We start from the raw sequence: 27,256 nt of genomic DNA, 5'->3' as shown, positions 1-27,256 counted from the left end.
TCAGAGCTCTGATGAAATAATTGTATGGTGATCTAGGATTTCGATGGGCACATTCGCCAACCGAACTTGAGTGTAGCATGCTCCTATTCGAGCCAACCCTCACAACCATTCGCAGCTAGTGTTATATATGAACGCGGCCCTGTTAGAGGCGACAGATCCTCGCGGATTTCTACTCAAGCACCTCAACGCTGGTGTCCGCCCTGATGGAAGGGCCGATCCGCCGTTCTCGAGTCGAAAGATCTCGGCGACGTCCAGTGAGGGGAAGTCGACAGTCCGGATCGGCGAGGTAGTAGGTGTGGCAGATAACCCTTTTGCAACTTTGTTTTTTAGAAGGGGGTTGCGAACTTGCGTGGGAGAATAATCAATATTATCGTTCTCTGATAAAAAAATGGATTTTCTATCCTCATTCTTAGCATTTCATAATAAATAAATATCCTATAACCGATACTGCTATGGTTAGCTCAAAACACTGCACTAGTTGGTTCCTCCTCAGAACTGTGCCACCTGCGTAGTCCACCCGTTATTAGGAGAGCCGCTATCATCAATGCCTAGGCAGGGCCGTCTTACGGTAGGCACTTGTGATGAGGCCCTTGTATAGGGCATGTTCCCTGCAACTTGGGAATAGCCACATTAGGTCTCAGTGGATCTCCCACCGGCAGCAGACCAGTCTCGAAGGCAAGCACAGCAGGTGTCGTCTTGGGTAGTGGGGTGACCTAACAGTGGGGATCATCGTTGCTGAATATAGGTTGCAACTAAAGTCGGGTCCATTCTCCAAATGGGACCAGAAGTGTTCGACCCCAGCCAGCTGTGTGTTGTAGAAGGGCAGGTAGTAGTGTGGGGGGGGCACCTCGGAAGGATCGCATGTTGGCGTTTAGGTGGTATGGCAACTTCACTTGGTCATAACGGTCCTATCTGTGGACGGATCCCTGATGGATGTGTGTATGCGGGCGGCTGTTGAGGCCTTGCAGAGTGTCCAACTACCTGCACTCTTCGCTGGAGAAGCTCTCAGTGACAGAGCCGCTGATGTCAATATTGCGTCTATTACAACGGTACGCAAGGGGAACTGGGAACGAGAGTTAGGAGCTCTGAGATATGCTCATCCGACGAAGTCGCGTAATCGCTCTGATATATGGCATGTTTGGTCTCGCGCAGGCACCCATGGGAAGAGAGCTGACTCAAGCACATGGTGTGGTCATGGGTTCGATTCCTGGCTCGACCACTTTGGCATTATTATCCGATGACAAGACGTGGCTACTGCCGGATCCTACTGCTTCAGAGGAGCAGGCATGCGGCGGAGCAGTTATAATAGTGGTGACTTATGTAAAGGGCACGAGAAAGGTCGGGGAGGGGGATGCAAGTGGCGGTTCAATTGGTGTTCGCTCAGGGTCCATCACCAACCGTGCTGTCCTATCTCCCTTCATTCGACGGCGATGCCGACATTCCTCCCACTTTCTTGGAGGATGATGCTGTTCATATGGCACTCAAGATCCGGGGCGCTACTGTTGAGAAGAAGGATTAACGTCGTTTCTACTGAATTGCTGAGCAGTGTTCCTCACATGCACTTCCTCTGGGATGCGGCCACGGTACTTTGCAATAGACTCGTTTTGTCAGTTTATAAGCTTCCGATGCGCTTCGGCAAGACTCTTGCTTTACATGCAACGTCTTCATCTCATCCGTAGTGCGGGAGGGCGAGCCTTTCATATCGTCACACATGCACACTTTCGGTCAAATTCGCATAGCGATGCAATGTCGATGTAAATCCTGTAGTGCTGGCCTCGCAGAAGCCACGCTGATCTTACACAAAATATCAACTTCTTGTGCATGGATCGTCGCGGACTGTCGTCAGTTTTTTACTGAGAGTAGCCGTTCAGGTACGTCTCCTATAAGCCGCTCAAACGATTGATTAAATTGTCTATAGAAGAGGCGTCGAAGGCCGGGGCTTTCGATGGCGATACAGTAGGCCTTGAATCCTCATATTACGATTTGGTAGTCATCTGCGACAGAACCCTGCCGTGGCAGACTTCACCCGACTACTCCAGTCCGATCTTACTAACGTTGTAGGGTTGATAGCAACTAGATTGACTGCACTAGAGTCGCTGCTAGCAGAAGCACAGTTGGTGAGTTCAACGGCACTATATTCCACGAATAGTCTTTTGTTAGTCCTCGATTTTGCTGGGATTGATTTATACCCCGGGGCAGCTGGACCGAGCAAGGACTGAGTTGCTGGACGCGGGGCCTGTTTCGACCCCCACTGTGAATGGTGTGAGACCTGGAGGGGCGTCGTCTTCTGGAGGGAAGGGCCGACCGAGTCGGGGTAAGTTGGGGAGCACCTAGCATGTCGGTGACGGCGTGTGAGTAGATACGATCGTTGGGATACTGTCCTCGGCATCGATCGACACTCCTTCCCCTGCGGTTTCTGATTTAATAGCGAAAATGAATAATGCCATACCAGCCCTGAATGACTTAATGGCATATTGCGAAGTTAATATAGCAGGTTTTAGGAAAATTACGAAGAAGTAGTAAGAGGCGGAACAAGGCAAGGGTGTTCAATATGGCTCAAGGTACTATAAGAAGACGGCTGACACCACTCGGCAGTTCCCTGGATTTCGGAACGCCATCATAAATTCAAAACTGCAACATGCTTATGTAACGTGCTGTAGAATGCGGGACTCCGCGACCCGAGCGTGAGATAGAGTTGCCTTTGTGACGGTATTAAGGACTTGGGCTGTAGGTTCCCGAGTCGCCCCGTGACAGCCGTGGACCCTGTTGGGGATGAGATTCTCGCTGCGTTACCTTTGCTCAGTGAGAACGCTCTTCTAGTGTAGTTTCCCTTCGTGAACGCGCAGTAACGATATGGACGTCTGTGGCTCAGGTATTTAGAATCTACTACATCGCAATCACGAGCGCTAGGTCGCTCACGGAGTAGTTCAGCAGGGGCGCTCAGCAGTCTTGGCCAGCCTCTAATTGTGCAGCCTCCTGGTTTTGATGCCTACGCTAGACCCATAGCAGTCGCCAAGGCACAACCACAGCATCAACAGCAGCGTCAAGGTCCTCCTACTCATGGCGGTCGGCGTTCCAGTAGGCATCAGTAACGTGCTTGCTCGTAGCGAATCAATCGTTGATAGAATATTGGACTCCGCATAAAGGCTATGGGAAAGGCCGTGGCAAGGGTAGCTTCAATAATACTAATAATAATCACTACCCAAGATACGGCCCTCCGTCCTATGTTACTGATTATAACTTTTTCGGATAACGTGCGATAGTGAGACACCTTGGTCTGCAATCGAATCTGCTCGATCGGTCCTGACAGATACATTATCCATTGGTTCGCTGACGGTCAAGCATCGGATGATACTCGTTACACCAGCTACCGGCAGTCGATATAGAATCACTAATCGTTGCGAAACTTGTATAGTCCATACTGTTACTGTTTTCATTTGCCAAGGGATGTCTTGGGTTTTCGTAGTAGGGAAGTTGGAGAAGTGTAAGCTCATCACTCGAGTGCTATGTGATCACCAGAGACAATACGGGCCCGTTCTGTGACAAGCCGATGGACGAGAGGCTTGCTCTCAACAACTTGAGACTCACCTTTAGGATACTAGTAACTTGTACTCCAATAGGGATTGCGTTGAATATCGTGGACGGATATCATGAGGCCAAGGACACTACGGGTTATGGGGTCACGGAGAATATATAGTGCACTCGACCTCCCGGTTGAGAAATCCATCGGTACAATGGGCTGTGAGCGGGCCAATGCGGTCTTCAGCTAGTTCGTGCTATAATCTGCACCGTTGCCGTCTCGGCGATGTCTGTATGTGCAACTGCAGGAAAAACTGCCCAGACATCGTGGGCGTAGAAATATATGAGGAAGCAAACACGCCCTGCATACCAAGAGTTATTCGACCTTTTCGTTTGTCCTCACCAATACCACAGTTGGTCCAAATAATTATCTATGTCATTCTCGGCATGAAACGGCCGCACGCACGCCCATACCACACTTCTTTCACATCACGCGATGATGACCCTCCCTCGAATCCAGTGTCTGTGCTCCACAAGGAGCAGCACCTTCAGGGTGAGTCCGAAACCCGAACTAATCCTAAGAAAGGGTCAGCCGTTGACTTCGCCCGCTGACCGCGGTCTCCTCGGTTGGGGTGCCGTTCTGGCGAAGGGAAATCGTACTCTCACTAGAGTGTACGGATAAAGCCGATAGTGTTATTGGCAACTTTAATGCAAAGTACCCTGCTGAGGCCTCTTGTCTTCCGATCTAGCATCGACCGACTGTTAATATCAATATCGGTTAACCTACGCCTTTCGTACGGGATGCTAAGCCTATTTTGAGTAACTCTAGAGTCTGTGGCTCGCCAACTTCTTATCGCTTGGTGCTAACGTCATTGATGTGGGATGTTCACACAATGACATCAGGTGATTTTCCACGAGTTCTTGCCAGATTAACACGAGATATTGAACATCTCTTTTTTCTCTGCTCGAAGGGAATCCGGATAAACCAACCAAGACTTGGAACACAAGAGCAGGTAGAGACTTCCAAAGAGGAAAAATCAATGTTCACAGTGCACAAACGTACTATATGATACTAAACTCCAATGTGGGCTCCAGAGTAGACATGGCACATCTGAAGAGTGCCCTGAAGAAAAGAGATCATACCAATCGAGCTCCAGCAAGTAGCAGCTTACCTCGCAACGAACGCTAGCCCGACAATGGTGACAGGTGGTGTGTAACTATCGCAACGTAAGAAGACTCGCACAGCAACTATATTCGAAGTTAGGGTGAACACTGATATGGCCTTTCGGATCAAGCGGCTGGCATCCCATATCATCCACAGTAGAATACCTGTGTATTGGGATTCATTGCATCCTCGCTGTGTCTCTATAGCAAGAACTCCCTACCGAGTTTCCCGAAGCAAGATATCACAACAGCGGAGATCAGGAAACGAAATTGCATCCACGAGGTTCCCCAGGAAGGTAAGGGTGTGCGGAGGGATTGGGCACGAGTTCGCGGGGACTGATATCCGAGTCATGCTGACAAGCAAGAGGGATTGCATACCAATTCCATAATGTCATATTGCGAAGGCTTCGACGGGTCGGGGATCTTCCTATCCTGCAGGAGCGTGACGTAGAGTCTGGTTAACCAACAGATGACTGCCAGATACCTGGGAAAGGGGAACAGTCTTTGCTCGCAAGCTCATGCTGTTTAGGCGTATACGCACACAACGGTTTCCATAACTGCTTCTATGAGTAACATCCATTGATGCTCGTGAGGTTGGAGCCACCTTGCAAACTCCTCCCAAGGATACCTTGATGGCGGTCTCACTGATACACACTCTGCAACGCTACTCTACCTTTCAGAACCGACGGGATGACTCTCAAGATAATCGGCCTCTTTACTTCGACCGCAGAGGAACCACTGATCGAACGAGTCCAAGGCAAACATAACCGTGAGAAACTTGTATACCTAAGAACATGAAATAACAGCTGATGATGCTAGCGATGTCGAGCGAAAGGCTCCGCGAGAATTCGGTTGACTTTTCTATCCGGTTACCTCCTTGTGAACCCGAATAGTCCCCCGGTTAAAAAGTATGTGCCGATAAGCCTGACTCCTGTGCAGTATCAGGTCGACGAACACCAGTTGTATCTCTAACTCGATATATCTATCAGACAACATCCATGGGAGCAGACTGCTGCATTAATATTCAGTTTACTTATCAGCTATAGCGCCACAGTTCTGGCAATGAGTGAGGCGGATATTGCCACGCGAATACTCTCGGAAGAGGCTTTTCACCACTTGTCCGCACTCTACACATATCATCGAAATGAGCGATCAAGGCTTGCGTCAATGGCTGAGAACACCAACTCCACTCAATGTTATGAAACCGAAGAATAGAGAACACAGCTTCGCCGGCGCGGAACACATCACAAGCATACTCCGTCGAAAAGAGGCTTGCCCGGACTATAGTAACGCGTGAACGAATTCTTGAGGGCGATTCTGTGTTCTGCTAGCTGCGAATACCAGCTAATGTGAGCAGCAATAGCCACACAGCTGCTGGTATAGCTCACATAACTTCACTTCAATGAGAATACGATGAGACAGACAAAAAGGAAAGAATGAGATAGGGAATGAGTGGGACAACAGAAGGATGATAATGACATTATTATGAGGTTCTTCACACCAGTGCCGAGACTTCTTGTGGCTAGTAGCACATCAGTGAGATCCTGACATTATATGCAGAGCAATGATACCTCGCCAATCAACAATTGGTGGTTCTTACCTAGGCTTAGTTGTCGTTCGTACGACCAATACTGCTCGTGCTGCTGCTGAGAGTGATGCAGCGATACGGTAGCTCTAGAAGTAGGAGCTGCGACCGGAAACTAGGAAAACGCATTGATAACTCGAGGGAAGAGCCCGGACTGTTTACTCCATAAGGTGTCGCCTTCTGCGCTGCACCATAGCGAGTGTCAGGAGCAAGGCGTGTCGATGCCGAGGGATAGTCCGTGATTAGCCCAGCTACGCGCAGGAGACTGAATTCCTTCAACAACAACAACGAACATTGAAGCCACCTAATAGTTGGAAGAAGGAAAACTCACCGTTTGCTTCCTTATGTGCCTTATCTCATCGGCAATACTTGCTAGTTCATGGAGCTCAGTAGTAGTCAGGCGGCTGTTATTCGAGCTCCCATCGCCCTGGCGATCAACGGCGCTTTTCCTGGCGAACACGCAGTAGGAGGGCAGCTTACTTCCCCTGATGACGCTGCCGATGGAGGCGCATGAGGAGTAGTAATACCCTCCTCTGAGGGAACTCCTTCAGTGATAGTGACATCAGTAGGAGACTTTGAAGTCGTCGACCCGGGAGAACTTCCAGTGGTTGATGATGATGCTACTCTTGCATTAATTAGACCAGAATAGGCGGTGCTGCAATTGTTACAAAGACGGTTCACGAGATCTTCTTTGCGACCTGAGACACTCACAGTGTGAATCCAGAGGTTGCCCGGTGAAAGATACGAACCAGGTCCGATAGGAGCCCCTCCCTCACCGTCAGAAGGTAAGCCCTTTTCCTTACAGAGGGCTCTCAATGCCCCGACACGCATCACTGAGTAGCGGTGATAAGCATCTGTTTCATGAGCAGCGGTCACCATTACGGAGGGAGAAGGACAACTGCTGGGACTTCAGAACACCATTCCCATATAAGGACACTCAACTCTACTCCTCACAAATGCTTCACATAAAATCACCTTTCAATTGCAACAAGTTCAGTAACATGGGCGGCGTCTGCTGTTGTGGGAACTCCCTGAGCTATCGCTATTTCTAGTCTTACCCTTGCTGACCCACTTCACTTCGTGTGCCTCTCCTATGCAGGGGTACTTCACTCTACAACCCACAGCGTCACTCGCCTTACGGCTCTAAAGAGAGTCAATTGACATACTCAACGAGATGAGCCTGATCACAGTGCCTCTGGATAAGTCGGCCAGGGTTGAGGCTTGTTGCAATAACCATGATAGTTACTCGGAGGGATGCAAACCGGGCCGATAGTGTCGTTGCTGAGCAAGGACCAGCCCTTGGGACAAGGCGCTGCAAAGTCTTCCTTGCACTGAACATAGGAAGCATCCTCCACCATTACTGATGGAGTAGCCGTACCCCAGGGCCGACCTGGCCGACCCTCTCAATGTCCTTGGCGGCCAGCTGCTCATCGTAAGACGCCTTGGTCAAACTGATAATCATCAGCCAAAGCGAGTAGCGTAAGACACCAGCAGCGCTGGCTCACTCGGCAGCTGACGGACTTCCAGGCTGTTTGAACATTTCAGCCGCCATCTTTCCTAACTGGGCACTGCCTTCTAACGAGTACTAACAAGGCGTACTACTGAGGCCCCTCAAAAACAAGACCCTCCACTTCAAGTAGATCTACACTACTGCTTTCCTACGCACTGGAGACACATCCTTGCCATGAGAGTCTTTAAAAACATCTATATTAATTCCTCCCGGTAGCATAGCAAATGCAGTCGCCGAGGGTTTAGCATGGGATAGATGACCACAAGACATCGCAGGACCAACACTGACGCTCAATCGGATGTCACTATATATAAGGGACAATAATCCGTCACAACTAGGAGCAATTGTCGTGACCCCACTGAGTAACACAAAACGAGTGCTCGGAAAGAAACTACAGTGCTATACAACTGAATGTGGGTGAGATGAGGGTGCATCACAAATCGAGGAGATTCGCAGTAGTAGAGGCGGGCTCGTCACTGGTGTTTGATGCAACCTTGGCCGCACTGGGAGGTGCTTTATTGACGAAACTGAAGGCCGAAGCCTTCCCTCGACTGTTAGCTGGGCTGGCTTGACGACTGCTGGGCGCGGTACTAATCACTGACTGGGCTGGAGTCGAGCCGATCAGAGGTGCTTCAACTGCAGTGGGCGAAACGGTGCTCGGAGGCAGTCCATTCCCGACTGGCCATGACCTGAGATGAACACCACCTGGTAACCCAACCGACACGCGGCATCCGTGGCGAGCAGCTACTAGGCAGATACTCAACCTCTACAACGTAGTGACGTTCAAGACAAGTACAGACTGATAGGAAATGCGATATGTTATTTTCTGTACCACTCGTTTTGTATATTCCAAGCTCGAGAATGCTTCCTCGAGCAGTAAGACCATAGACTAACGCGCCGCTTCACTCCACCTCCCAGCATTATGATTAAGCCACTCCCTATAAATCGCACTATTGAGACATTGAATCCCCAGAGTCTCCATTCCGACCACATTGGAGTCGAAAGCAATAGCCCTCATATGGGCAATCTCATCCGAGAAGTAACAAGAGGGCATCCTTAGCTGAGCCGCCACCATTACACTTCTCAAAACCTATGCTTTATGACCAGGACCCCTACTACGGTTTGCCGGACTCGCCCAAGTCCAGAAGATCCCCGGTGGCAGACGCTGTCACATCGCCTCTTGACTTGACTCCAGCAGACGTTGCAAGCCCGTCCACGTCCATACCCCACTCCTTGAGGATCGGTACGGCCTTAGCCCTACACCAACACCAAATCAACACAGAAGACATACCACGTACTTCATCATTTTCTAATCTAATTCTTATCATTATATTCAACGACGACGATTCCGAGTTGATAGACAAAAAGACCTCCGGACACTTCCTACCTTGTATGGGGATCCACAGCCAACTCGGCCAACGCCGTAATGGCACACTCTTCCTTAACTGCCTCCACAGGCTCCTCCAAGCCTTGCGCCCAAAGCCCGTCTACGACATAGAGGACCTAAGACGAACCCTGGCAACTTACTAAGGCGGCAGTGCGTATTTACTCTCAATCGGTGCTGCCACGTTGCTCCCGTTGCGTTCATGGTTTTGGCAAGCTCTTTGCCCACAACTGCCAAGTCCAAATTCCTTACTTTGTGGTAGAACTCACGCAAAACAGCTTCGGATGGTTTCACCCGAGTGCCCCCAGGAGCAGTGACCTGATGCAGAGTCTCAGACAACTTGTAAACCCCCTTCCGACCACCTGCTTCACCAACTGGGCTTCGTATTTTCCTTTGGGCAAAGCCCCAGAGACCCCACGGGCCGTCGAGCTGGCCTCGGCTACCGGTTGGACCGGGACAGGCGGACCGCTCGACCGTGCGGGAGTGACCGATGGGGTAGCGTTATTTCCCCAAGGCTTCCTAGAAGGTTGAGCACTGTAGCCAGAGCTGTTGCCATAGCCAGGGTATGCTGATTGCGGTGGTGCGGTGGGAGTACTGTACGAAGGGACGTTGTTATTGACATAAGCATTGCCAGGAGTAGAGTAACCGTTGGACGTCGTAGAAGGACGGAACCACTCGGCCACTCCCCAGGCGGCTTGAGATATCACACCTAAGGAAAGTCTCAATAGAGTGACATACGAGTTCATCAAGATTATACGGGACTATTCAGCCTTCAGATCCTATAGTGAGTCGCTGTACCCTATAATGACCGTGTATTCATGCCTTTCACTCAACGGCGACACACTGCATTACACAGTAGCACTGAGCTCAGTACAAACTTGACTAAGTTTATCAATTTTAAATTATCCCCACTCCCCAACACTACTTGCAGCCTCTCCAGCCTGCTCCCTGATAGTGCTATACATACTGCCATCCTGGAATGCAGAGACTGTAGCCCCGACCTCGGAAGCCAATTTGGAACCAGCCTGAAGATTTCTAGCAGTGATGATGCTCAGTAGGATGATGATGATGCCGTACTACCGCAGAAGCACGACTTTGAAGGGACTCATCTTGCCCATCATAGGCTGTGTTGCCGTAGCCCTCGATCCGGGACTGGAAGTTGGAGTACCCAGACTGGGAATATGCCATTTACAATATGATACAACTGCAGCGATAGTCTTGGCCGATTCCTCGAAGTCGTTCTGGTGGGGGCCGAAAAGCGTCACGCGCCACGAAATTCAGTTTCTCGCGTAGGAGTGAAACTGTCGAAGTCTCGATGGAACCAATCAACTATCATACTTCTGTTTCGAGGGGAGGCGATATGCATGGTGAGTTGGTTCATATTCGGGCTCATCTGGAAACTCACAAGCCTATGCCTATCGAGCAATTGCTAGAGAAGAGGGAAGAACAACTGTGAACTACTCGAGGCGGAAGAGTGACGGAGCCCGCGGTGCCTCAAACAGCTAGCAGTGGTAGTTTCACCAGAGTTAGCGAGAATCCTGGAATCCGATGAGGACCCTGAGTTCTGTACGGTTCTGGAACATTTCCTGCTATAACAGCGCCGCGTTCGTCAGTGGATGGGACAGGATTTTCCCGTTAACCCTGCAAGTAGATCATGGCTCACACTGGAAACGCATTAAGGCAAAGTTTACAATAGGAAAGGGTCTATCGTGGTGTGACACCACTGGTGTCTGTCGGAATGATATGCAGTTGTTCGTCCCTTCTAGGTTAATGCACTGGTCCTTCCCATGCCAGCCTGATGACAGCTTCTCGGGAGTGTTGCGGGTGCGTACCAAGCTGATCATGGAAGATTCCCCGCCAAATCAAAGGCTCGATCTTCATACTGGACATCTGTAGTAGCGATGATCTGTTGACGGCTGATGGTGGCACCGCCAATGTCAGCGCCACCCGATGAACTCGACGCGTTTCGCACAGGTGGGAATGAAACGTTACTGCCCAGTTCGACAGGAAATGTGATGGTACGGAATCATTTAATCTCAAAGAGACGTCTCTTTTTCATCGCAGAGACGGTCCTGAAAACGATCGGTGCCTTCTGGTCCATGCGGCCGTGGATACTATTACTCCTGATCCTGAGTGTTCCGCTTCTGTTCCTCTATGAACTCGGCTCTCTTCCTCTCTCTGTGCTGGAACCGATAGAAGTCCATTACCTGGCAACGGCCAAAATGTACCGAACCCTTCCTTCTCCACTGAGACTTGCGTCCAAGACACAGTGTAATACTCCCAACATCTCGCAGAAATATTTCGCATAGAAAATCAAACCAAATCTTGTCCGCGATAAATAACTACTCCAGTTCGTGATTCTCAAACTCACCTGCATTTTCTTCGCCCTCTTCTTCTCCAGTTTTCGCTGCTGACTCACTCCATGCCCGATACCTGAGCACATATGAAATCGGGGATCAATAGATCCTAAGGGAAGGGACGCAGCACCTCCGAAAAGCTCGCCGTAGTCCACGGCTGTTGTTGCTGCAGTTGGGACTCTGTAGCCCTTAACCGCAAGGCCATCTGCAGAGCGGGTGACACCAGTACCACGAACCACCGTGAAGCCGTCCTCGTCGACTTCGGGCTGCAATAGGAACATAGAAGAGTCAGACCAAACAGACAGGGTGTTACCTCTTGCTGCCTACGTTTCTCGGCAGCCTCCTCGTCCTCGTGCTCAGCCATGGCAACATCAACATGTCGCTGTAGAGTGAGGGGATCACAGTACCTTGATTGGAGTCTGTGTAATACTAGAGCATCGCGTCCTATACCCTACACAACTGGAGTGCCGAGTATAGTAGTCTTAGTAGTGGACACTTGACTGGAAGCGGGCAACGCACTTTTCTCCGCTGTCTTCAGCACACTCTTAGCTAGGGGAAGGCACAACCCTCGGTGAACCTACCACAACTCGACAACTTCACAATAGAAGATCATGTGAACAGCTCACCAGTTCCATAGAAGCGCTAGGGCTCTCCAAAACATTGGTCATGGATTCCTCCGATACGAACAGCACATGGCCAAAGACTAAGTCCCTCACTATACCGTCCTAAGAGCGACCGATATGGGCAGACAGCGATGGGCAGGTACTACCGCCTTATCGGCACTAGTCTGGGCCGGTTTCACAGCCTTCTTTATCCGAACTCTCTCAACGTCTCCAAAGACCTCGAATAGCCGTGTCAATGCCTTCTCGGTGACCCAGTAGTCCAAATGGGCGACGAAAAGGGTTCCTTAGGGGACGAAATGTGGACACCACCAAGAAAATTACGGAGAGCAGAACACTATAGAGGGTAGCGAAATTAGCGTTACGCAGAACATTTCCCAGCTCACACTGCTAGATCTGCGACCGGCCCTCTCCTGAGCTTACTCTCGTTGGGCCATTCCGCAGGATCAGCCGCTTGATCGTTACGCTTGACCATGAGTTGGCGCGTAAGGGGAGAGCCCTTCGACAGAGGAACATACAAGACGCGGTAACCTTCCAATCTAGACAGTGGCTGCATTGCAGTGGAAGATGGAGTTTCCTCGGAAGCACCCATATTGAGGTAGTCAACTGCAGAAAAGAATAGACACCATTGAGTTGGTATTTGGTAAAAAACTCAAGAAAAATTCGTCATCTTACTCGCCCTGGAAAGGCAAGCGTGAACTCATTATTATACAGTTGTCAATGTGCTGAGTACTATCGAGCTCTGCACCGGTCTACGCAGAGAACTAACACGAGCTGATTGACCCACATGCCGAAAAAGCTAAGTCGGGCCAGTGAAGTGCTAATGAGACTATATCAAGGAAATGACTACAATAATGACCGGTGCCACTGTCGGAAGAGTTCAATTTTAGAACTGCAACCACGTGCTTCAAAATTCCATCTCTTTAGGGTTCTGACTAACATCGGTAGAAGCAATGTTGATGACCTTCTTCACTTCAGGGACGCTCTGTACAAGCATATTCTCTATTCTGAAGCGCAGAGTAACGCTCGACATCGGACACCCAGCACCTAGAAGATCAGTAACGATCACAACAAGAGTCGATAGCTCTCTTACAGGCCCCCTTCAGTCGGACGCTCAGCACTCCGGTTTCCTCGTCAAAGTCAGCTACATCAACATCGCCACCATCATCTTGAAGCTGACGAAGCAATAGTCAGCAAACACCGGAGCACCCTCCCTACTACTACCACTGGCCTAATTCGATCGTCCAGCACCTCAGCGATGCGCTCCATCAGTTTAGCCTTCTCAGCTTCTTCTACCTCCGTCTCGAATTGCAAGGCAGATCGATAAACCTAATTCGACCAGCGTATAGGACATAGGGAGAGACCCAATAAGGTCCATACCGATTGGAGACCAGGTACTGCGAAGAAATTAGAAAGGACCGACTCCACCTTGGGCTTGACAAAGCACCAGTCAATTGAGGAGACTTTGGACACTGCCACATTGTGGTGGGTGAGAACCACTCTTTCGACACCTTCAATCTGAGGACAACAATGGACAGCTCACACTGACAGTCAAAAGCAACTACTACTGCCACAATAACATGTAGGGCGTGGTGAACCGATCATGAAGCCACCGATAAAATCACAGAGAGAATTTCAGAAATCAGTCATCATATGAAATTGAAACTTCACGAAATTTACAAAAACATCGTAAAAATTGTGTGGGGCGAATCTAGAAATGTGAATTTGTGGAGCTACATTTACTCCCACTCTAAAGGATATCCTCCCGAAAGCTAAAAGTGAGAGATCGATGCGTCTTCCCCCTCTCATGCCGGTACTACCTTGAATAGGCTCAAAGCCAGTGGTGATTGGGATGAACCTTCTTTGCTGTCGAAAGTCATTCCCTTAGCCCCGCTAGGAAGGATCTTCTTATCGTTGTTCAGCCAGAATATCATCACATTGGAGTCTGTTGATGCAGCAGATGAGACCTTCACTGCCACTTCAGAAACAGGAGAGGCCTCGTCTTCAGTAGACGTGTTGCATTCATAAGACAGCGACGGCGAAGTGGGTGCGTGTGACGCTATAACTCGGCTCAATGGACTTGATATCCCCGAGGTTGTCAGTGTTATCATAAGGAAGGAACAAGTACTGTTCAAGAAAGCCTCGATCACACCAAACGCAAGCCTCTGGTCAACTCTCGAGAATCAAGTGATGAATCGATGACATATAGAACAGCAAGTGCAATGATAACCTTTAAGGTGAGAGGCTGTACTAGGCCTGAGGCTCGGCAGTCCCCTCTTCTGCGTCAACACCTTCTGCAGACTCCTCAATATTGGTCACATTCTTCACCTCCGGGATGTAATGGCACACCATTCGTTGAATACCGAATTTCAATGTCACACTAGATTTAGGGCAACCCGAACCTGACAGCGGAGCGGTATCGATGAAAACTTACTGACCAAGAGCCTCACATGAACCGACGAGCCGAATTTCAAGTTCTCCGCTATCCGCATCGAAGGAAACGAACTCTACATCACCTCCATCTCGCTCCACCTGATGACGATACCAACGTCAATGTGTAGGAAGAAAGGAAATTCCCCACAAGAGACTTCCGTACATCCCTTCGACATGAGGAAGGGCACCATCCCTATGTTCACAAACTCCTAGACCGAAGCCCATATTACGAATGGTTTGATCCGCTGCTCGAGTATCTCATGGATGCTCTTCACGACTTCATCATTATGCTGATCCTGGCCTTCTGGCGTGTATTCTATAGCTTCGGGAGAAACCTGAAGGTGAGTGATTCAACTGAATAAAACCGCTAAGTTGATTCTTACCGGCTTAACATTGGGAATCTCGAAGAACTGAGACATGACCAATTCCACATTAGGCTGTAACATCTCCCAGTCAGTCTCAGGTGACTTGGTTACAGTAGCATGACGAGCGGCCAATAGGACCTTGTCCACTCCATGAATCTGGAGAGGGATCATTCCTTCCTTGACAGCTACGGCTTCAACCATTCACCCTGAATAAACTGGCAGCCAGTGGAGAACCGCCACACTGGCTCCTCTCGAAGGACATGCTTTTCGCACCTTTCCGAGAACTGGTTTCCCACCCTCCAAAGTGAATATCATTGCAGAGGGGTTAGGTGTGGCCTCAGCGGAGACAGCGATGAACCTCGCTTGCAGTGCCCGGGTAGCAGCAGTCAAAGCCCCTGGTATGGCTCGACCCGTGAATCCAGTTGTAGAGAGCATGGAAATGTGCAGTAAAAACAAAACTAAACCGGAATGGTCACCGATCCCCCTGTCTCCCCTCTAGTGTTGGTAACGTTAGGGTTCACACCGTGGGAAGAGAGGTGCTCTACAAGCACCTATAGAGATCTCGCTATGGAAGACTTGCAGGGCCGTATCGAACTTGCCTGACTCCTGTTAATTGAGCTCCTTCGGCTTCCCCACCGTCGCAGCCATCTCCAACCACACGTGTGACACAGAGTTCGTTGTTGATAATTGGTCATTGGTCACGGTCGCCGGCGCTGACTAACATGGCTCTTCCTACTGGTGTGGAGCACATGGGAAACTTTGGGTCCCCTTGCTAGCTCCGACTCAGCGAGTCATCGAACAATGTACCATCATGAAACTGTAAATCCGCTGTGTACCCACCGCCGCCATGTGGCAGCATCGCTCCGCTAGAAAACGAAAAAAGATTTCTTGGCGCGGGTGACTTCTCTCATTCGCCCTCGAAATCGACGAGAAATTCGAGTTTATCGGAATTTCAACTTGTAATTTTCAACCGTCAATTTCGTCAAAAAACTTCCATCACGTGCCCTTAGGGAAATGAATTCGGCGTGCTTTTGGGGCACCTATGCCAGTGGTTGAGAGAAAGACTGATACGATCTTTCCGTTTCGGATTCGTACCTCCTCGCACACTGGGCTGGAAACGATGGTTTCAAGAACGAGCCAGATGTTTAAAAGGTCTTCGTGTTCTTCGGTTTCGATGGAAGTGAGGTAACGTCATCTAGTTAACTGTGACTGAGCACAACGTATGATGTATGAGACAAGGCACTAGCCTAACTTGGGTATGCTTTGTGCCTGTGATGATACCATTAGAGTGTTGAACGACGCTCTTCAATTTGAGCATGCTATTTGTTTCAGGATAATGTCACAATTTTTAACTAATAGCTCGATGGATCTACTGGCGTTCTTCCTCATTGGCAAGCTATTGCAGTCGGACGAAGATAATTCCAACATCGTCATCAGCCCCCTATCAGTGTACCAAACTCTGGCCATGTCAGCACTAGGTGCAAAAGGTAAGCTTACTAGCAGCTACCACAAGTAGCCTACCATCCGTTCCTTGTTATATGAAGCTTTACCTTAGGCTCCACTGCGGATGGCATCTGCAAGCTTACTGGCGTTAGCTCGGTAGATGATCTCCTCGGCGTCGACTACAATTCCGACGCTATGTTGTTGGCCAACTCTGTCTGGTCGGAGGTGCTTCGTGACGACTACTTGAAAGCAGTTGAAACTCGTTTGCCCGGTTCAAGCGCACACCGTGAAGTGCCTACTGCAGCTGAGATCAACCGCTGGGTTGATAATAATACCAAGCATCTCATCGGTCACATTCTGGACGAGGATCCCTCGCCTGACGGCGCTGTATTAGTCAATGCGGCCTACTTCAAGGATTCTTGGCTGGCCAAATTTAACCCTCAGCTAACTAGACCTATGAAATTTGAGCTGCCGGGAGGTGGGTCGAAGTTGGTTCCAATGATGGTGGCCGAGAGCAAGGACAAGAAAGGAGGCATGAAGATCTTTGACTATTACTCTGATGGTGATGTCCAGGTCGTGTCTATCCCCTACACTCACCCTGAGTACTCGGCTATTATTGTATTGCCTAGTACAGCAAACAAGCGTCTTGTCCTCGACGTGAGTTCCTATGAGTCGTGGCTGTCTGGAATGAAACGGACGCCCGGCGTGCTGATGATGCCCAAATTCGAAGCCGAGTATGGTGTGGAGGACCTGACCGGCGTCCTAGCGGAAGGAGGTCTGCAGCTGTCGGGTGACTATTCTGGCATGTCTGATGGTCCCTTGCAAATCAGCAACGTCTTCCACAAGGCTGTTCTTAAGGTGAATGAGGAGGGAACTGAAGGCTCCGCAGCTACAGCTATGGTCATGAACCGTGCCTTCGTGATGCCACCGCCGAATTCGTTCGAGATGGTAGTCAACAGATCGTTTTTCTTCATTGTTAAGCACAACCCCACCGGGCGTATAGCATTCTTCAGTCGCATCAACGATCCATCCAGTGCCGATGACGAGAAGTGTCATTGAGGTTCAACGTGGCATATGTGATGTGAGGTTCCCTCCTGTAGAGCTCTCGCTGCACTGTGACTGCGACGGTGTATGGGGGAGGATCTATTGTGACCATCACAAGGTCTCTGAATACCGGTAATGATTACCGACTCTGAGTATAGTGTTACAACTGACTATTTGAGCGTTCATATAAGCTTGAACACCCTTCCTTGAGTTCCAGTGTCACAATGGGAGTTGTTCGTTGTTAGCCTATTCGTTCCCAATGGCTCAGTACGGTCGCTCTGAGTACTGGAATGAGCGCTACACTCGTGACCCCGAGCCGTTCGACTGGTACCAGCGTTGGGCAGGCCTCAAAGATGTGAGAGAAATCTTCGTTGTAGTGATATGACGTGACTGTTGAATTTCCAGGTCGTTCAAGAGTATACGAAGCCTGGTGATAAGATCCTCAACGTTGGTGCTGGTAGCTCGAAGCTGAGTGAGGAGATGTACGAAGAAGGATATCAGAATATAGTGAATGTGGACATTTCTGGTATATCTTATGAAGTTAATCTTCTTCACTAGGGTGCTTAATTGTTCTCAGATGTCGTTATAAAGCAGATGGAAGAGCGATATCAGGATAAGCCTGGTATGGTTTACCAGCAGGCCGACTGCAGGTAAAACACCGCGTGTGGGTGTCGAACCTTCGATCTGCTGCGCAGGGCACTTGAGTTTCCTGATGGCATGTTTGATGTCGTCATCGATAAGGGAACACTTGATTCCTTGCTGTGTGGTGAAGGATCCAGCCAGAATGCACAGAAGATGCTGAGCGAGGTCAGCTGGAAGTGATTGTTGAGTCGACGACTATCAGCATCCTGTGTAGATTTCTCGGGTTCTGAATCCATCTAAAGGTGTCTACATATGCATATCTCATGGTCAGCAGAGCTACCGTCTTAGCTACTTGCAGAAACCGGACTTTCAGTGGTCTGTCAAGGTATCGCTTTTATCGTCGTTCCGGTTGGATGGCAATGGTTAATTTCAGGTTCACACTGTTGCCAAGCCCATGATGGGTATGACTTCGGCTATTGGTGGTGACGAGAAGGATAATGTCCACTATATATATGTTTGCATTAAGGTAGCACACGAGCATTTGTGCAGTCGTTACTGAGGACCTCTCTATCCCCATTTTCGCCTGGGAATTGCCATAGCTATGATTGGCCGTTGATCGTGGTCTCGCAGCAGTGTCGTCTAGATAGCTCAGCAACGTTGTGAGACATTTGCATGTGTTAACATCCGAGGGGCATATACTATAACTATGACAATTTGAGTTGCATCTCTTGTGGTGGACTACTCTTTCCTCGTCGCTTACTCGAAGCAGTGACAACTGGATACGTTCGGTCTGATTGAGTATCAGCGCCTCTTCTAATGCTATTGCACTGGGCTTTAGTACCACTCTGTGATTTCTGTCAGGACAACGACAAGCCAAACGAGGTGGAGTGATGGCTATAATGGTGACTAATTCGTTCTTCGGCGAGCTGCTGTGAATCCTGCCCAAGGCATTACCATTCATAAGCCGCAGGAGATGTATGTCAGCGTTGCGTTACTCCTCAATGAATGAGACGATTCGGTAGACTGGTGTAGCTTTTGTTTGATGGCTAGCAGTAGGTGGGACGACATCGATCAACGTTGGACAACGTCCTCATCGGAAACGAGCGATTTCGAGTGGGATTCTCATACACCGTGCTGGCCTGATTGCAATCGGTTGAGATGGCTGGACATGAGTGTGGAGACAGAAGTCTCTTCAAAGTATTCAATCTTAGAAGGCATCGCCTCCCTTCGAAATGCTGAGCCACTCACTGGTGTGTGGGAGATTTTATCATATGCAGTGGACATACCGATTGGGTGAGTGATGCAGCTGTGGGAACGGGTGAGGGTGATGAGACTGTAGGATGACCGTGAGAGAAGTTGAGTAAGATCTGTTGGCGATGACTCGGGTCGCTTGGGTTTCAGGATATGGTAGCTGTCCTTCGGACGATATTGCCGAGTAGTTTATCGTATACGCTCCTGTCAAGAAGCGTCAGCTATGTGAGAAGACCGTGGTGGGCTCGGTCGTCGCGTCATCTATCGTGTACGCGTAGTTACCGTGAAAGTGACATCTCCTGCGTCGGGGAGGAAAGCAACGGAGTGGAGGCTTCTGTCTATCGTACATGCACGCGTTGGTCTTGTAGGGCTTAGTCCCGCTGTTTGGAAACTTTCATGTCTTTTAACCGTGGACTCGGTGGATGATGTCACATCATTGATGTGTGCAGGTTGAGTCGATCACTTGGGCGAGCGCGCCACTTTTCTGAATACGCAATCCGGTATTAGTATACGTCTCTATAGTTGAATACAGTTCAACATGTCTCCTAAGCCCTTCGTTGGAGGTAACTGGAAATCTAACGGCACTTTCGCGTCGATCAAGGAGCTCGCTGCCTCTCTGGTCACTGGGGAGGCTACGTACAACAAGGACGCCGTCGACGTTGTAGTCGCTCCCACCGCCATTCACCTCTCCTTCGCGTTGGACCAGTTTAAAGGATCGAACATTCAGGTCTCTGCCCAAAACTGCAGTAGGACCGGCCCTGGCGCCTACACTGGGGAGATCACTGCTGACATGATCAAGGACGCTGGTCTCAACTGGACCATCCTTGGCCACTCCGAGAGGCGTCATCTCTTCAACGAGACCAACGAGGATCTCGCTGCTAAGGTCGTCAACGCCGAGGCTGCCGGCTTGAAGATCATCTTCTGCATTGGCGAGTTGCTCGAGGAGCGCGAGGCCGGCAAGACTGACGAGGTCTGCTCCACTCAAATGGATGCTATCGTCCCTATTGTGAAGAACTGGAAGAACATCGTCATCGCCTACGAGCCTGTGTGGGCTATCGGTACCGGTAAGGTGGCCACTACCGAACAAGCGCAGGAGACTCATGCCACTATCAGAAACTATATGAAGTCTAAGGTCAGCGCCGAGGTTGCTGCTGATATGCGCATCCTGTACGGAGGGTCGGTCAGTCCTGCCAACTGTGGAGAGCTGATCAAGTGCCCTGACGTTGATGGTTTCCTCGTTGGTGGTGCCTCTCTGAAACCTCAGTTCACTGATATCATTGCCGCTGCTGCTGGTTCTAACTAGTTTGATTAACTCATCTTATTGTAAATGGTGTGTTGCCTTAGGATGCTTATGTGCAACATATGGGATTCTACCCCGTACAACGATGCTATTGCGTTTTGTTAGTAACAAGGTTGACAATCCGCAGTCTTTTCAGGGATTTTCAGGGATCATCGGATGATGCCTTGCTCCGGCTGATTTGTATTGAAAGTCAGCTTCCATTTGATTGTTATGAGACTCAATGTTGCGTTCAGTCTGTTAATTTCATTCGGGTTTTCTCTGTCTTGAGTGGTGCTGTCACCGCTAATATCTGGTAACCGCTCAGTGAGCGGTCTGCGGATGGTCGTTGCCTGGAACTGAGAACATCCTTAGTGACTTTACTGTTACCATAAATAAACAATATGGCGGATCTTAACGGCGCCGATATCCAAGCTGGCATGTCGATGAACGAACAGGAGCTCTTCAATGCCGCCAAGCGGGCCTTCAGGTTAGCCTGCAGTCAACATGCGAATAACTAGCTTTCGCTGTCATTGTTAGAGAGTTCCTTTCCGACGAACGGGAGAGTCAGAAATACATGGTCCAGTTCCGGTAGTTCCTCAGTACTCGTTCCATCTGGAGTTCTTTTGACAGAGAAATTCTTGCTGGGGAGAGGCAGCGTTTCACAATCGACCTCATGGACCTAGAGGACTGGCAACCGGGACTTGCCAAGAAGATCATCAAGTATCTACTATACCATGACTGTGTCCTAATCTAATCATGTTGATTGTCGATGCTTCAGGAATCCCGCGCTGTATATGCCGGCCTTTGATGAGGGCCTTGTGGAGGCCATCTTGCATGAGGACGCCACGTTCGGCAAGAATAAGGCAGGCAGAGGGAGTGCCCAGACCTACGTATTGTTCGTGTCAGAGTGGTGTGTTTCCGCGTGTCGGTATCGATGGCGTTTTCGGCGCCAACCATCTCACCCCACGTGGTCTCAGCAGCGAGGTGAGTCCGACTAGGAACGCCCCAGCTGTAGAATCGTTGTCAGGTTATTGGGGAATTGGTCTGTGTTGAGGGCATCGTCACAAGACTAGGCCTCTGCAGGTGGACGGAGCCGATCGACCTCAGGGATGTTGCTGTGAAGTGGATCACTCTTCAGACCACGCCTGAGCATGTCGGTCCACTACTGCCCAGCGACCGGTGACATGCGAACGAAGGAACATAAGGATTACACTAGTCTTACCACCACTACAGACACTGGTAGGAGCTGTGTAGGTTTATTACTATCCAGAGTAGCTCCTACTCAGGCGGAGCAGTGCCGAAAGAGGACGAAGATGGCAATCGATTTTCCTGGGAGCACGGTCTTTGCCTGTGAGCTCTCAGGACGGTGGGAGCCCTAGCAGTTAATAGAAGCAGGTATAAGGACTTCCAGAGGCTCACCATGCAAGAGATGCCAGAGCAAGCCCCTACCGGAGTGCTGCCGAGAAGTGCTGAAGTCCTTTGTACCGGGGATATGTGTGATAGGGCCAAACCTGGTAGGACATTTCCTGGCACGCCTTAATCCCCATGACGAATTCAGGGGACCGTATCGCCGTTATTGGTGTCTATCGTCCTATAGCCTCCTTCACGGGTGGTATCAGCTCGGGAGTTTTCCAGACGGTCATCATCGCTGTTGAGATCAAACAGCTGCAAGTAGGAGTGCGACTGGAGTCCACTGGCGATTGCTCCCGCTTAGATCCAGGCAAGGCAGCCTACGCTCAATAAGGCAGATATTAAATTCATGAAACAGATAGCCAAGCGTAAGAGCACTCTCCTTTTTGAGTGCTGGTAGCGACGGTGTCATCTTTTTGCAGGCAAGGACACCTTCGAGGTGCTGTCTCGCTCCTTCGCCCCTTCTATCGCTGGTAGTAACTCGGAAAATAATTTTGTGGCGCAGTGAAGAATTCAGGTCGTGATTGGGAGAAAAAGGGTATGCTATTGCAGCAGCTGGGAGGAGCTGAGAAGAACCTGGCGAATGGGACACATCTTCGAGGTGATAGCTGATATGAGTCGGCTGGTTCAGACAGCTCAGGTGACATCAACGTCCTTTTGATCGGAGATCCTTCATGTGGCAAGTCGCAGCTTCTCCGCTTCGTAAGTCCATAGTAGTCTAGTACCGTATTAAGGTTTGCATTCAGGTCATGAACACTGCTCCTCTGGTCATCTCTACCACCGGTCGTGGCTCAAGCGGTGTGGGTCTGACAGCTGCTGTTACAGTGGATAGGGAGACTGGTGAGCTGCCAATCGGTGACGAGCTACCGGTGACATGAGATTTGGCAGGCGAGCGGGCTCTGGAGGCCGGAGCCATGGTGTTGGCTGACAGAGGAGTTGTTTGTATCGATGAGTTCGACAAGATGAGTAGGGCTGTCGCTGGGGGTGGGGGACGCTGCTCATTCTCTCAATGGTAGGTACTGCTGATAGAGTAGCGATCCACGAAGTGATGGAGCAGCAGACGGTCACAGTGGCTAAGGCGGGGATACATACTAGCCTCAACGCTAGGTAGTGGCCTAAGAGAAGCCACTTCCCAATTTGGCCTATCAGATGCTCGGTGCTGGCGGCAGCGAACCCTCTATATGGCAATTTCGACGGCAACAGGACCATTCAAGAGAACATAGCTCTTCCCGACTCGTTGCTCTCTCGTTTTGATCTAGTCTTCGTGGTAGGATTTTGCAGTGAAGCTGGTCTCATGGTGAATCTCACCGTGTGCGCTCAGGTCCGTGATAAGATGAGTGAGGCTGAGGATAGGAAGATAGCTAGTCAGGTTGGGCAGCTATAAAGCGACCGTTGGGGATAGGGCTGTCCGTTTAAGGTGTTGGCCCAAGTCCAGAATCGTGTCAATGTTGCGACCATTACCGCGGCCGGCAGGGATGGTACAGCCCTTCCAGCCTGTGAGGTTTTAATTGGTACGGTGCCCAGGTTCGAAGAACCACACCTCCATCCTCGAACCTGGCTTGTACGATAGAGAACCTCTGTTAGTCGGCAAGGCCGCTGGTAATACCACCGGTGTGTGGTTGCATGGGAAGGCTCATTGCATGATCAGAAAAGGGCAAGACAAGTGACAAGAACGATGTATACACTAAGTACCAAGGACAGACGGGTGATGCTGTGACAGTGGATTTCCTAAAGAAGTAGTCGTAGGAGTAAAGTGACAACCCGGAGGATCGCCCACTATAGGTATATTATGTATGCCAAGAATAGGCCGATGCCTCAACTGACGGAGGATGCCATTGAAGAAGTGGCTACGTTGTACAGTCTGTTGAGGAGGGAGAGTGCTGATGCTGCCGAGAACGGGACTCAAGGTCTCGCTGTCACTGCACGTACGCTTCGAGGGGTCAGCTGAGTAGTAGGACCTAGATGAGAAAGTTGACAGTAGAGGAGCATTTAATTTCATGGGTGGTCTCCTATAGGAACCCTTGAAGCCGTTATTCGTCTCTCTACTGCCCATGCGAAACTGAAGCTCCAGGCTAACGTATCGAAGGATGATGTTCTGATGGCGAGGGAAGTCATCTTTGCAGCCAGAGGTGAGGTGCCACTTTTTGATACTGCGGGGTGGTGAGCTACGGCAGGTCGGGATGCTAAGGATATCGATGAGGACATGGAAGACGAATTCGAGACAGCTAGGAAGCCAGCACGCAAGCGCAGGCAGAGTCAGCTTGATGCAAGCCCGCCACCGACTGACAAGCAGGCAGAACAGGCCGCTCCTGAGTAAGGGGCTCCACGTACACCTTATCTCACCTCGTGATCGTGTTAGGCCGGCCGAGCGTGTGGACGTCCAGAAAACAACTCGATCTAAGCGCACGCGTGTGCAACAGGCACCAGCTGAGCCACCCGCGCCCGTCGCGGTTGGAGGCAACAGGTGGAGTCTACTTCTGCAAGGATATAACGACATCCATCCACTGTCAGAATCGACGATCTGTGTGAGCTGGTGGTTGATGTGTTCTCTGCCGAAAGGACGCAGTTCATGAACATTGACGGTGATGGCTAACTCAAGCGGACCTCGGCAACCATCTCTGCTCAGACTTGCGTGACAAGGTCAACGCTCTCGCTGAACGGAAGAAGCTCAGTGTCTTCACAACCGCGGAGTTCAATGGTGGACTGGAAAGTCTCCAAGAAGACAACAAGGTGATCATACCACAACAGTGGAAGGCTTGAGAGTGAGACTTTTGTGTAGGTCTTTATTAGCTCGGACTTGGTCTACATTGTATAAGCCTTGTTGGTTCGGTGAACCAATTGCATGGCTGGTGGAAGGTTCATAATTCATGCAGAGCTATCGCTGTTGTGTTGTGTTCGCGACAGCTGTCAATCTACCAATATACGCACATCACTCAGTGTTCACGTCGTAAATGAATATTTCCTGACGCCCGAGCAACGTGTACACTGTCGCTCCTTCGATAAATTCAGCGTCTTGACTCCACGGTGTCTCTAGCATCACGTTATTGAATGATTGCTATTGAGTCTCTTCTGCTCCGACACCGCCAGACATTTCGGAACCTTAATTGATATGAGTGGCAACTGTCCAACTCAAAGCACGAGAGTTCATACGGTCCGGTTATACATCAAAAGGGTCGCAAGCTACGCCTATCATGTGATTCGAGCGGAAGAGCTGGCTAGAGCGCCAATCGAGTAGTTAATGACTTTGAGTGAGCAGCAGTCACGTAAGGCGAGACATGGCCCAATCCATCTCGGCAGGTAGTCTTGATACGAATTTTGTCCTGGATTACTACAGGTCTACTCACGAGGATTTTCATGAGTTGCGGATGGTAGTAGTGCCTCCTTGTCCATCGTCCATTGATACACCCAACGTGTCAGTAACCTCATCGTCCAAGGATATTTGCTCCTTGCGTTCTTTCTCTTGTCGAGGTGAGGCGACCCCTTACAGACGCCTACCGCCTTCTGCTTCTCCTTCAAGTCTCCCTCTAGCTCACCATGATGTCCTGCACCACATATTCAAGGCAGTTTATGGGGACTTTACCAGTGGGCTTGAGAGGCCTGCGTCCTCACGAGCTCGTGTCGCAATCTCAACTCATGCATAAGTTTTCCAGTGTAACAATGTGCGCTGCAAGTAGCGCGCGCCCTGGCTTCAGCTGCAGATCTTGGGTTCAATAACATCATCGCTTTGTGACCAAGTTTACGTTACTTAACTTCGTTATGCCTTGCGGATCATCTTCCTGCTGTTCCAATTCTTGTAGTAAAAAGCAACAGTGCTGCAACAGTGAAGATACCAAGACTCCCGATGCGGTCTCCGTCGAGTCTAGTGATGACGGCTGCGGAGAGAACTGTGCTTGCTGTGGATTCGATCGCCCTGAAATGAGTAAGTCCGACATCAACAGCTGTAGGCTACATCGCTTCACCCATGGCAGACACTGAGACTGTGGTGGGAGCTATGAAGAAATTGGCCGGCCAGGCGTATCTTATTTACGGCGAGCACACAGCCTGGCCGAAGGAAGCCAACACTATGGACGATAAGCTCAAGGTACAGTCGGTTGCGGGTACCTCAGCTCGGCACTGGCTTGTCAGGAAATGGTGGATACTTTGAGGAAGCATCTACCGAAGAATTTCCCCGTAGTGATTGCTGAGGGCATCCCTGGCGAGGATAAGGAGGGCGATGTGGTAATACACATCATTTCGCCAAAGCCAATTCCGATACCATCTCTTCATCACTTCAGTTGTTCTTCCCTAGTGGTCTCCGCATTCCTGCCGGTGCTGACTTCTCGAAGATCGAGGTAGACAAGTCGCAGTCTCCAGCTCCCATCGCCCATCCTGACGCCGTGCCAGTGCCAGCCAACTCCAGGTAATGCTCAGTAAATGAATTCCCTTAGTGTAAATAGCAACAACTGAATAGGCACATATTCGTCTGCGCTCACAACAACCGTGATAAGCGTTGTGGTCGTTGTGGACCCGAGCTGGCCTCCTACATCGAAGCGTTGGAGGATCCGAGAACTCATGTGCGGAAATGCAGTCACATTGGTGGCCATAAGTTTGCTGGCAACGTGAGTTGGATGGATCTCAGCTCTCCTGCTATTACTTTTTTCAGCTCATCATCTACGACATGAAAGTGGCTGATACTGGTGACTGGTATGGTTACGTCACTCCGACCAACTTGAAGCAGATTCTCGCTCATAGCGAGAGGAGACACTTCACTTCTGGGGTAAGGCTTGATGAGGGACTCCTATTCATTGTGTTCACCGCCGTTAGGTCTACCAATCCCACTGGCGCGGTCGCACTGGTATGTCCAAGGCGGACTGCATCGAATATGCTGCTACCAAGAAGCGTCAACAACGCATGAAGATCGTCATTGGCGGTGCAGTGGTTGGCGCGGCTGTGGCGGCAGCAGTGATGACGTTGAAGGGCAAGAAGCTGGAGATTCCTGAGCTCGTGAAAGAAGACTGAGTGGAAGTGTATAGACACCCTCCTATGCCCGGCTGTTACGCCATGCCCCTTTTAACTACTCTGTTGGTCTATGCTGTGTCGCACGTTGTGCTGTACTACGGGTTATTGTGCTCATGCTAGCGGTAGCTATGCTGAAGTACTCCCACCAACATGTATTCGACCATCACCAGTGTAGGTTTGTTTCTCGGCATCGCTCCTAGCTCCTTGTATGCATCTTTGTCGGTCCGGCATTCTGTTTCCCATATAGTATGATGATGAATTCAGTTCATCATAGTCTACGCCTGTCGCGTTGTGTAAGTAGCACTGGGATGG

General features: G+C 50.1%; 15 protein-coding genes across 15 annotated transcripts; 7 read left to right on the top strand and 8 right to left on the bottom strand.

The window, feature by feature from the left end:
- Nucleotides 1–118: 118 nt before the first annotated feature.
- Nucleotides 119–1,528, top strand: Pmar_PMAR002975 (Exosome complex exonuclease RRP43, putative). The gene is made up of 7 exons (XM_002768141.1): nt 119–286; nt 494–568; nt 635–700; nt 746–826; nt 876–1,049; nt 1,153–1,338; nt 1,385–1,528. The coding sequence occupies exons 1-7, from the start codon at nt 128–130 to the stop codon at nt 1,517–1,519; spliced, it is 876 nt and encodes a 291-aa protein (XP_002768187.1). The 5' UTR covers nt 119–127; the 3' UTR covers nt 1,520–1,528.
- An 831-nt stretch (nt 1,529–2,359) lies between these two features.
- On the top strand, nt 2,360–2,943 carry Pmar_PMAR002974 (hypothetical protein; the record flags this gene model as incomplete). Its single annotated transcript, XM_002768140.1, has 4 exons — nt 2,360–2,516; nt 2,562–2,684; nt 2,732–2,821; nt 2,873–2,943. Coding segments are annotated over 4 exons (439 nt in total), but the record flags the coding sequence as incomplete, so codon positions are not given.
- Nucleotides 2,944–4,542: 1,599 nt separating this feature from the next.
- Pmar_PMAR002973 (arv1, putative) lies at nt 4,543–5,845 on the bottom strand. Its single transcript, XM_002768139.1, has 7 exons — nt 5,717–5,845; nt 5,557–5,665; nt 5,357–5,469; nt 5,225–5,311; nt 5,062–5,167; nt 4,692–4,848; nt 4,543–4,642 (listed from the first exon to the last, which is right to left on the bottom strand). The coding sequence occupies exons 1-6, from the start codon at nt 5,821–5,823 to the stop codon at nt 4,831–4,833; spliced, it is 540 nt and encodes a 179-aa protein (XP_002768185.1). The 5' UTR covers nt 5,824–5,845; the 3' UTR covers nt 4,543–4,642; nt 4,692–4,830.
- Nucleotides 5,846–5,907: 62 nt separating this feature from the next.
- Nucleotides 5,908–7,139, bottom strand: Pmar_PMAR002972 (hypothetical protein; the record flags this gene model as incomplete). Its single annotated transcript, XM_002768138.1, has 6 exons — nt 5,908–6,227; nt 6,284–6,383; nt 6,431–6,541; nt 6,600–6,695; nt 6,749–6,966; nt 7,045–7,139. Coding segments are annotated over 6 exons (630 nt in total), but the record flags the coding sequence as incomplete, so codon positions are not given.
- Nucleotides 7,140–7,452: 313 nt separating this feature from the next.
- On the bottom strand, nt 7,453–7,820 carry Pmar_PMAR002971 (hypothetical protein; the record flags this gene model as incomplete). Its single annotated transcript, XM_002768137.1, has 3 exons — nt 7,453–7,599; nt 7,647–7,719; nt 7,774–7,820. The coding sequence occupies 3 exons, from the start codon at nt 7,818–7,820 to the stop codon at nt 7,453–7,455; spliced, it is 267 nt and encodes an 88-aa protein (XP_002768183.1).
- Nucleotides 7,821–8,211: 391 nt separating this feature from the next.
- Pmar_PMAR002970 (hypothetical protein) lies at nt 8,212–10,350 on the bottom strand (the record flags this gene model as incomplete). Its single annotated transcript, XM_002768136.1, has 7 exons — nt 8,212–8,467; nt 8,898–9,035; nt 9,166–9,281; nt 9,328–9,480; nt 9,525–9,871; nt 10,088–10,187; nt 10,243–10,350. The coding sequence occupies 7 exons, from the start codon at nt 10,348–10,350 to the stop codon at nt 8,212–8,214; spliced, it is 1,218 nt and encodes a 405-aa protein (XP_002768182.1).
- An 831-nt stretch (nt 10,351–11,181) lies between these two features.
- Nucleotides 11,182–12,731, bottom strand: Pmar_PMAR002969 (conserved hypothetical protein; the record flags this gene model as incomplete). The annotated part of the gene is made up of 9 exons (XM_002768135.1): nt 11,182–11,234; nt 11,284–11,369; nt 11,534–11,595; nt 11,650–11,785; nt 11,833–11,926; nt 11,975–12,096; nt 12,146–12,244; nt 12,289–12,425; nt 12,563–12,731. The coding sequence occupies 9 exons, from the start codon at nt 12,729–12,731 to the stop codon at nt 11,189–11,191; spliced, it is 951 nt and encodes a 316-aa protein (XP_002768181.1). The 3' UTR covers nt 11,182–11,188.
- An 83-nt stretch (nt 12,732–12,814) lies between these two features.
- Nucleotides 12,815–14,268, bottom strand: Pmar_PMAR002968 (HIRA-interacting protein, putative). The gene is made up of 5 exons (XM_002768134.1): nt 13,960–14,268; nt 13,520–13,657; nt 13,364–13,468; nt 13,233–13,314; nt 12,815–13,186 (listed from the first exon to the last, which is right to left on the bottom strand). The coding sequence occupies exons 1-5, from the start codon at nt 14,248–14,250 to the stop codon at nt 13,047–13,049; spliced, it is 756 nt and encodes a 251-aa protein (XP_002768180.1). The 5' UTR covers nt 14,251–14,268; the 3' UTR covers nt 12,815–13,046.
- Nucleotides 14,269–14,389: 121 nt separating this feature from the next.
- Nucleotides 14,390–15,199, bottom strand: Pmar_PMAR002967 (HIRA-interacting protein, putative; the record flags this gene model as incomplete). Its single annotated transcript, XM_002768133.1, has 5 exons — nt 14,390–14,541; nt 14,590–14,671; nt 14,803–14,907; nt 14,956–15,093; nt 15,143–15,199. The coding sequence occupies 5 exons, from the start codon at nt 15,197–15,199 to the stop codon at nt 14,390–14,392; spliced, it is 534 nt and encodes a 177-aa protein (XP_002768179.1).
- Nucleotides 15,200–15,210: 11 nt separating this feature from the next.
- On the bottom strand, nt 15,211–15,372 carry Pmar_PMAR002966 (hypothetical protein; the record flags this gene model as incomplete). Its single annotated transcript, XM_002768132.1, has 1 exon — nt 15,211–15,372. A coding segment is annotated over one exon (162 nt), but the record flags the coding sequence as incomplete, so codon positions are not given.
- A 901-nt stretch (nt 15,373–16,273) lies between these two features.
- Pmar_PMAR002965 (SERPIN1 protein precursor, putative) lies at nt 16,274–17,439 on the top strand (the record flags this gene model as incomplete). Its single annotated transcript, XM_002768131.1, has 2 exons — nt 16,274–16,424; nt 16,493–17,439. 2 exons carry the CDS (start codon nt 16,274–16,276, stop codon nt 17,437–17,439), a joined length of 1,098 nt encoding a protein of 365 aa, XP_002768177.1.
- Nucleotides 17,440–17,683: 244 nt separating this feature from the next.
- Nucleotides 17,684–18,565, top strand: Pmar_PMAR002964 (methylase, putative; the record flags this gene model as incomplete). The annotated part of the gene is made up of 6 exons (XM_002768130.1): nt 17,684–17,779; nt 17,830–17,950; nt 18,002–18,074; nt 18,120–18,231; nt 18,281–18,391; nt 18,440–18,565. 6 exons carry the CDS (start codon nt 17,684–17,686, stop codon nt 18,563–18,565), a joined length of 639 nt encoding a protein of 212 aa, XP_002768176.1.
- Nucleotides 18,566–19,795: 1,230 nt separating this feature from the next.
- Nucleotides 19,796–20,560, top strand: Pmar_PMAR002963 (triose-phosphate isomerase 1, putative; the record flags this gene model as incomplete). Its single annotated transcript, XM_002768129.1, has 1 exon — nt 19,796–20,560. One exon carries the CDS (start codon nt 19,796–19,798, stop codon nt 20,558–20,560), a length of 765 nt encoding a protein of 254 aa, XP_002768175.1.
- Nucleotides 20,561–20,919: 359 nt separating this feature from the next.
- On the top strand, nt 20,920–24,803 carry Pmar_PMAR002962 (replication origin activator 2, putative). Its single transcript, XM_002768128.1, has 29 exons — nt 20,920–21,023; nt 21,074–21,124; nt 21,167–21,256; nt 21,315–21,399; nt 21,443–21,520; nt 21,564–21,619; nt 21,675–21,775; nt 21,823–21,886; nt 21,932–22,050; nt 22,095–22,207; nt 22,251–22,314; nt 22,369–22,419; nt 22,464–22,547; nt 22,587–22,648; nt 22,693–22,786; nt 22,835–22,912; nt 22,963–23,053; nt 23,096–23,213; nt 23,268–23,315; nt 23,364–23,424; nt 23,471–23,545; nt 23,595–23,682; nt 23,729–23,871; nt 23,962–24,075; nt 24,121–24,259; nt 24,306–24,410; nt 24,458–24,528; nt 24,573–24,676; nt 24,726–24,803. Exons 1-29 carry the CDS (start codon nt 20,938–20,940, stop codon nt 24,759–24,761), a joined length of 2,469 nt encoding a protein of 822 aa, XP_002768174.1. The 5' UTR covers nt 20,920–20,937; the 3' UTR covers nt 24,762–24,803.
- Nucleotides 24,804–25,676: 873 nt separating this feature from the next.
- Nucleotides 25,677–27,192, top strand: Pmar_PMAR002961 (conserved hypothetical protein). Its single transcript, XM_002768127.1, has 7 exons — nt 25,677–25,865; nt 25,915–26,027; nt 26,072–26,164; nt 26,221–26,345; nt 26,397–26,544; nt 26,589–26,702; nt 26,750–27,192. The coding sequence occupies exons 1-7, from the start codon at nt 25,703–25,705 to the stop codon at nt 26,942–26,944; spliced, it is 951 nt and encodes a 316-aa protein (XP_002768173.1). The 5' UTR covers nt 25,677–25,702; the 3' UTR covers nt 26,945–27,192.
- The last annotated feature ends 64 nt before the right edge of the window (nt 27,193–27,256 follow it).

This window comes from Perkinsus marinus, assembly GCF_000006405.1.
Source record: "Perkinsus marinus ATCC 50983 genomic scaffold scf_1104296969090, whole genome shotgun sequence".
In the NCBI taxonomy this organism is placed as follows: Eukaryota; Perkinsozoa; order Perkinsida; family Perkinsidae; genus Perkinsus; species Perkinsus marinus.
This window is presented reverse-complemented; position numbering and strand designations above follow the sequence as displayed.

Excerpts from the sequence above, each read along its gene's own strand:
- Pmar_PMAR002975 (XM_002768141.1), top strand. The coding sequence starts at position 128 with ATGAACGCGGCCCTGTTAGAGGCGACAGATCCTCGCGGATTTCTACTC. Across the intron at positions 287-493 it reads CGACAGTCCGGATCGGCGAG|AACTGTGCCACCTGCGTAGT; the intron begins GTAGTAGGTGTG and ends GTTCCTCCTCAG. Across the intron at positions 827-875 it reads TGTGTGTTGTAGAAGGGCAG|GTGGTATGGCAACTTCACTT; the intron begins GTAGTAGTGTGG and ends GTTGGCGTTTAG.
- Pmar_PMAR002973 (XM_002768139.1), bottom strand. The coding sequence starts at position 5,823 with ATGATATGTGTAGAGTGCGGACAAGTGGTGAAAAGCCTCTTCCGAGAG. Across the intron at positions 5,666-5,716 it reads TGTGGCGCTATAGCTGATAA|ATATATCGAGTTAGAGATAC; the intron begins GTAAACTGAATA and ends GTTGTCTGATAG. Across the intron at positions 5,470-5,556 it reads CTATTCGGGTTCACAAGGAG|GTATACAAGTTTCTCACGGT; the intron begins GTAACCGGATAG and ends TCATGTTCTTAG.
- Pmar_PMAR002968 (XM_002768134.1), bottom strand. The coding sequence starts at position 14,250 with ATGATAACACTGACAACCTCGGGGATATCAAGTCCATTGAGCCGAGTT. Across the intron at positions 13,658-13,959 it reads TGGCTTTGAGCCTATTCAAG|ATTGAAGGTGTCGAAAGAGT; the intron begins GTAGTACCGGCA and ends TGTTGTCCTCAG. Across the intron at positions 13,187-13,232 it reads CGTCCGACTGAAGGGGGCCT|GTGCTGGGTGTCCGATGTCG; the intron begins GTAAGAGAGCTA and ends CTGATCTTCTAG.
- Pmar_PMAR002962 (XM_002768128.1), top strand. The coding sequence starts at position 20,938 with ATGGCGGATCTTAACGGCGCCGATATCCAAGCTGGCATGTCGATGAAC. Across the intron at positions 21,776-21,822 it reads TACCACCACTACAGACACTG|GCGGAGCAGTGCCGAAAGAG; the intron begins GTAGGAGCTGTG and ends GCTCCTACTCAG. Across the intron at positions 23,872-23,961 it reads AGGTCTCGCTGTCACTGCAC|GAACCCTTGAAGCCGTTATT; the intron begins GTACGCTTCGAG and ends GGTCTCCTATAG.
- Pmar_PMAR002961 (XM_002768127.1), top strand. The coding sequence starts at position 25,703 with ATGCCTTGCGGATCATCTTCCTGCTGTTCCAATTCTTGTAGTAAAAAG. Across the intron at positions 25,866-25,914 it reads ATTCGATCGCCCTGAAATGA|ACACTGAGACTGTGGTGGGA; the intron begins GTAAGTCCGACA and ends CACCCATGGCAG. Across the intron at positions 26,346-26,396 it reads CCAGTGCCAGCCAACTCCAG|GCACATATTCGTCTGCGCTC; the intron begins GTAATGCTCAGT and ends ACAACTGAATAG.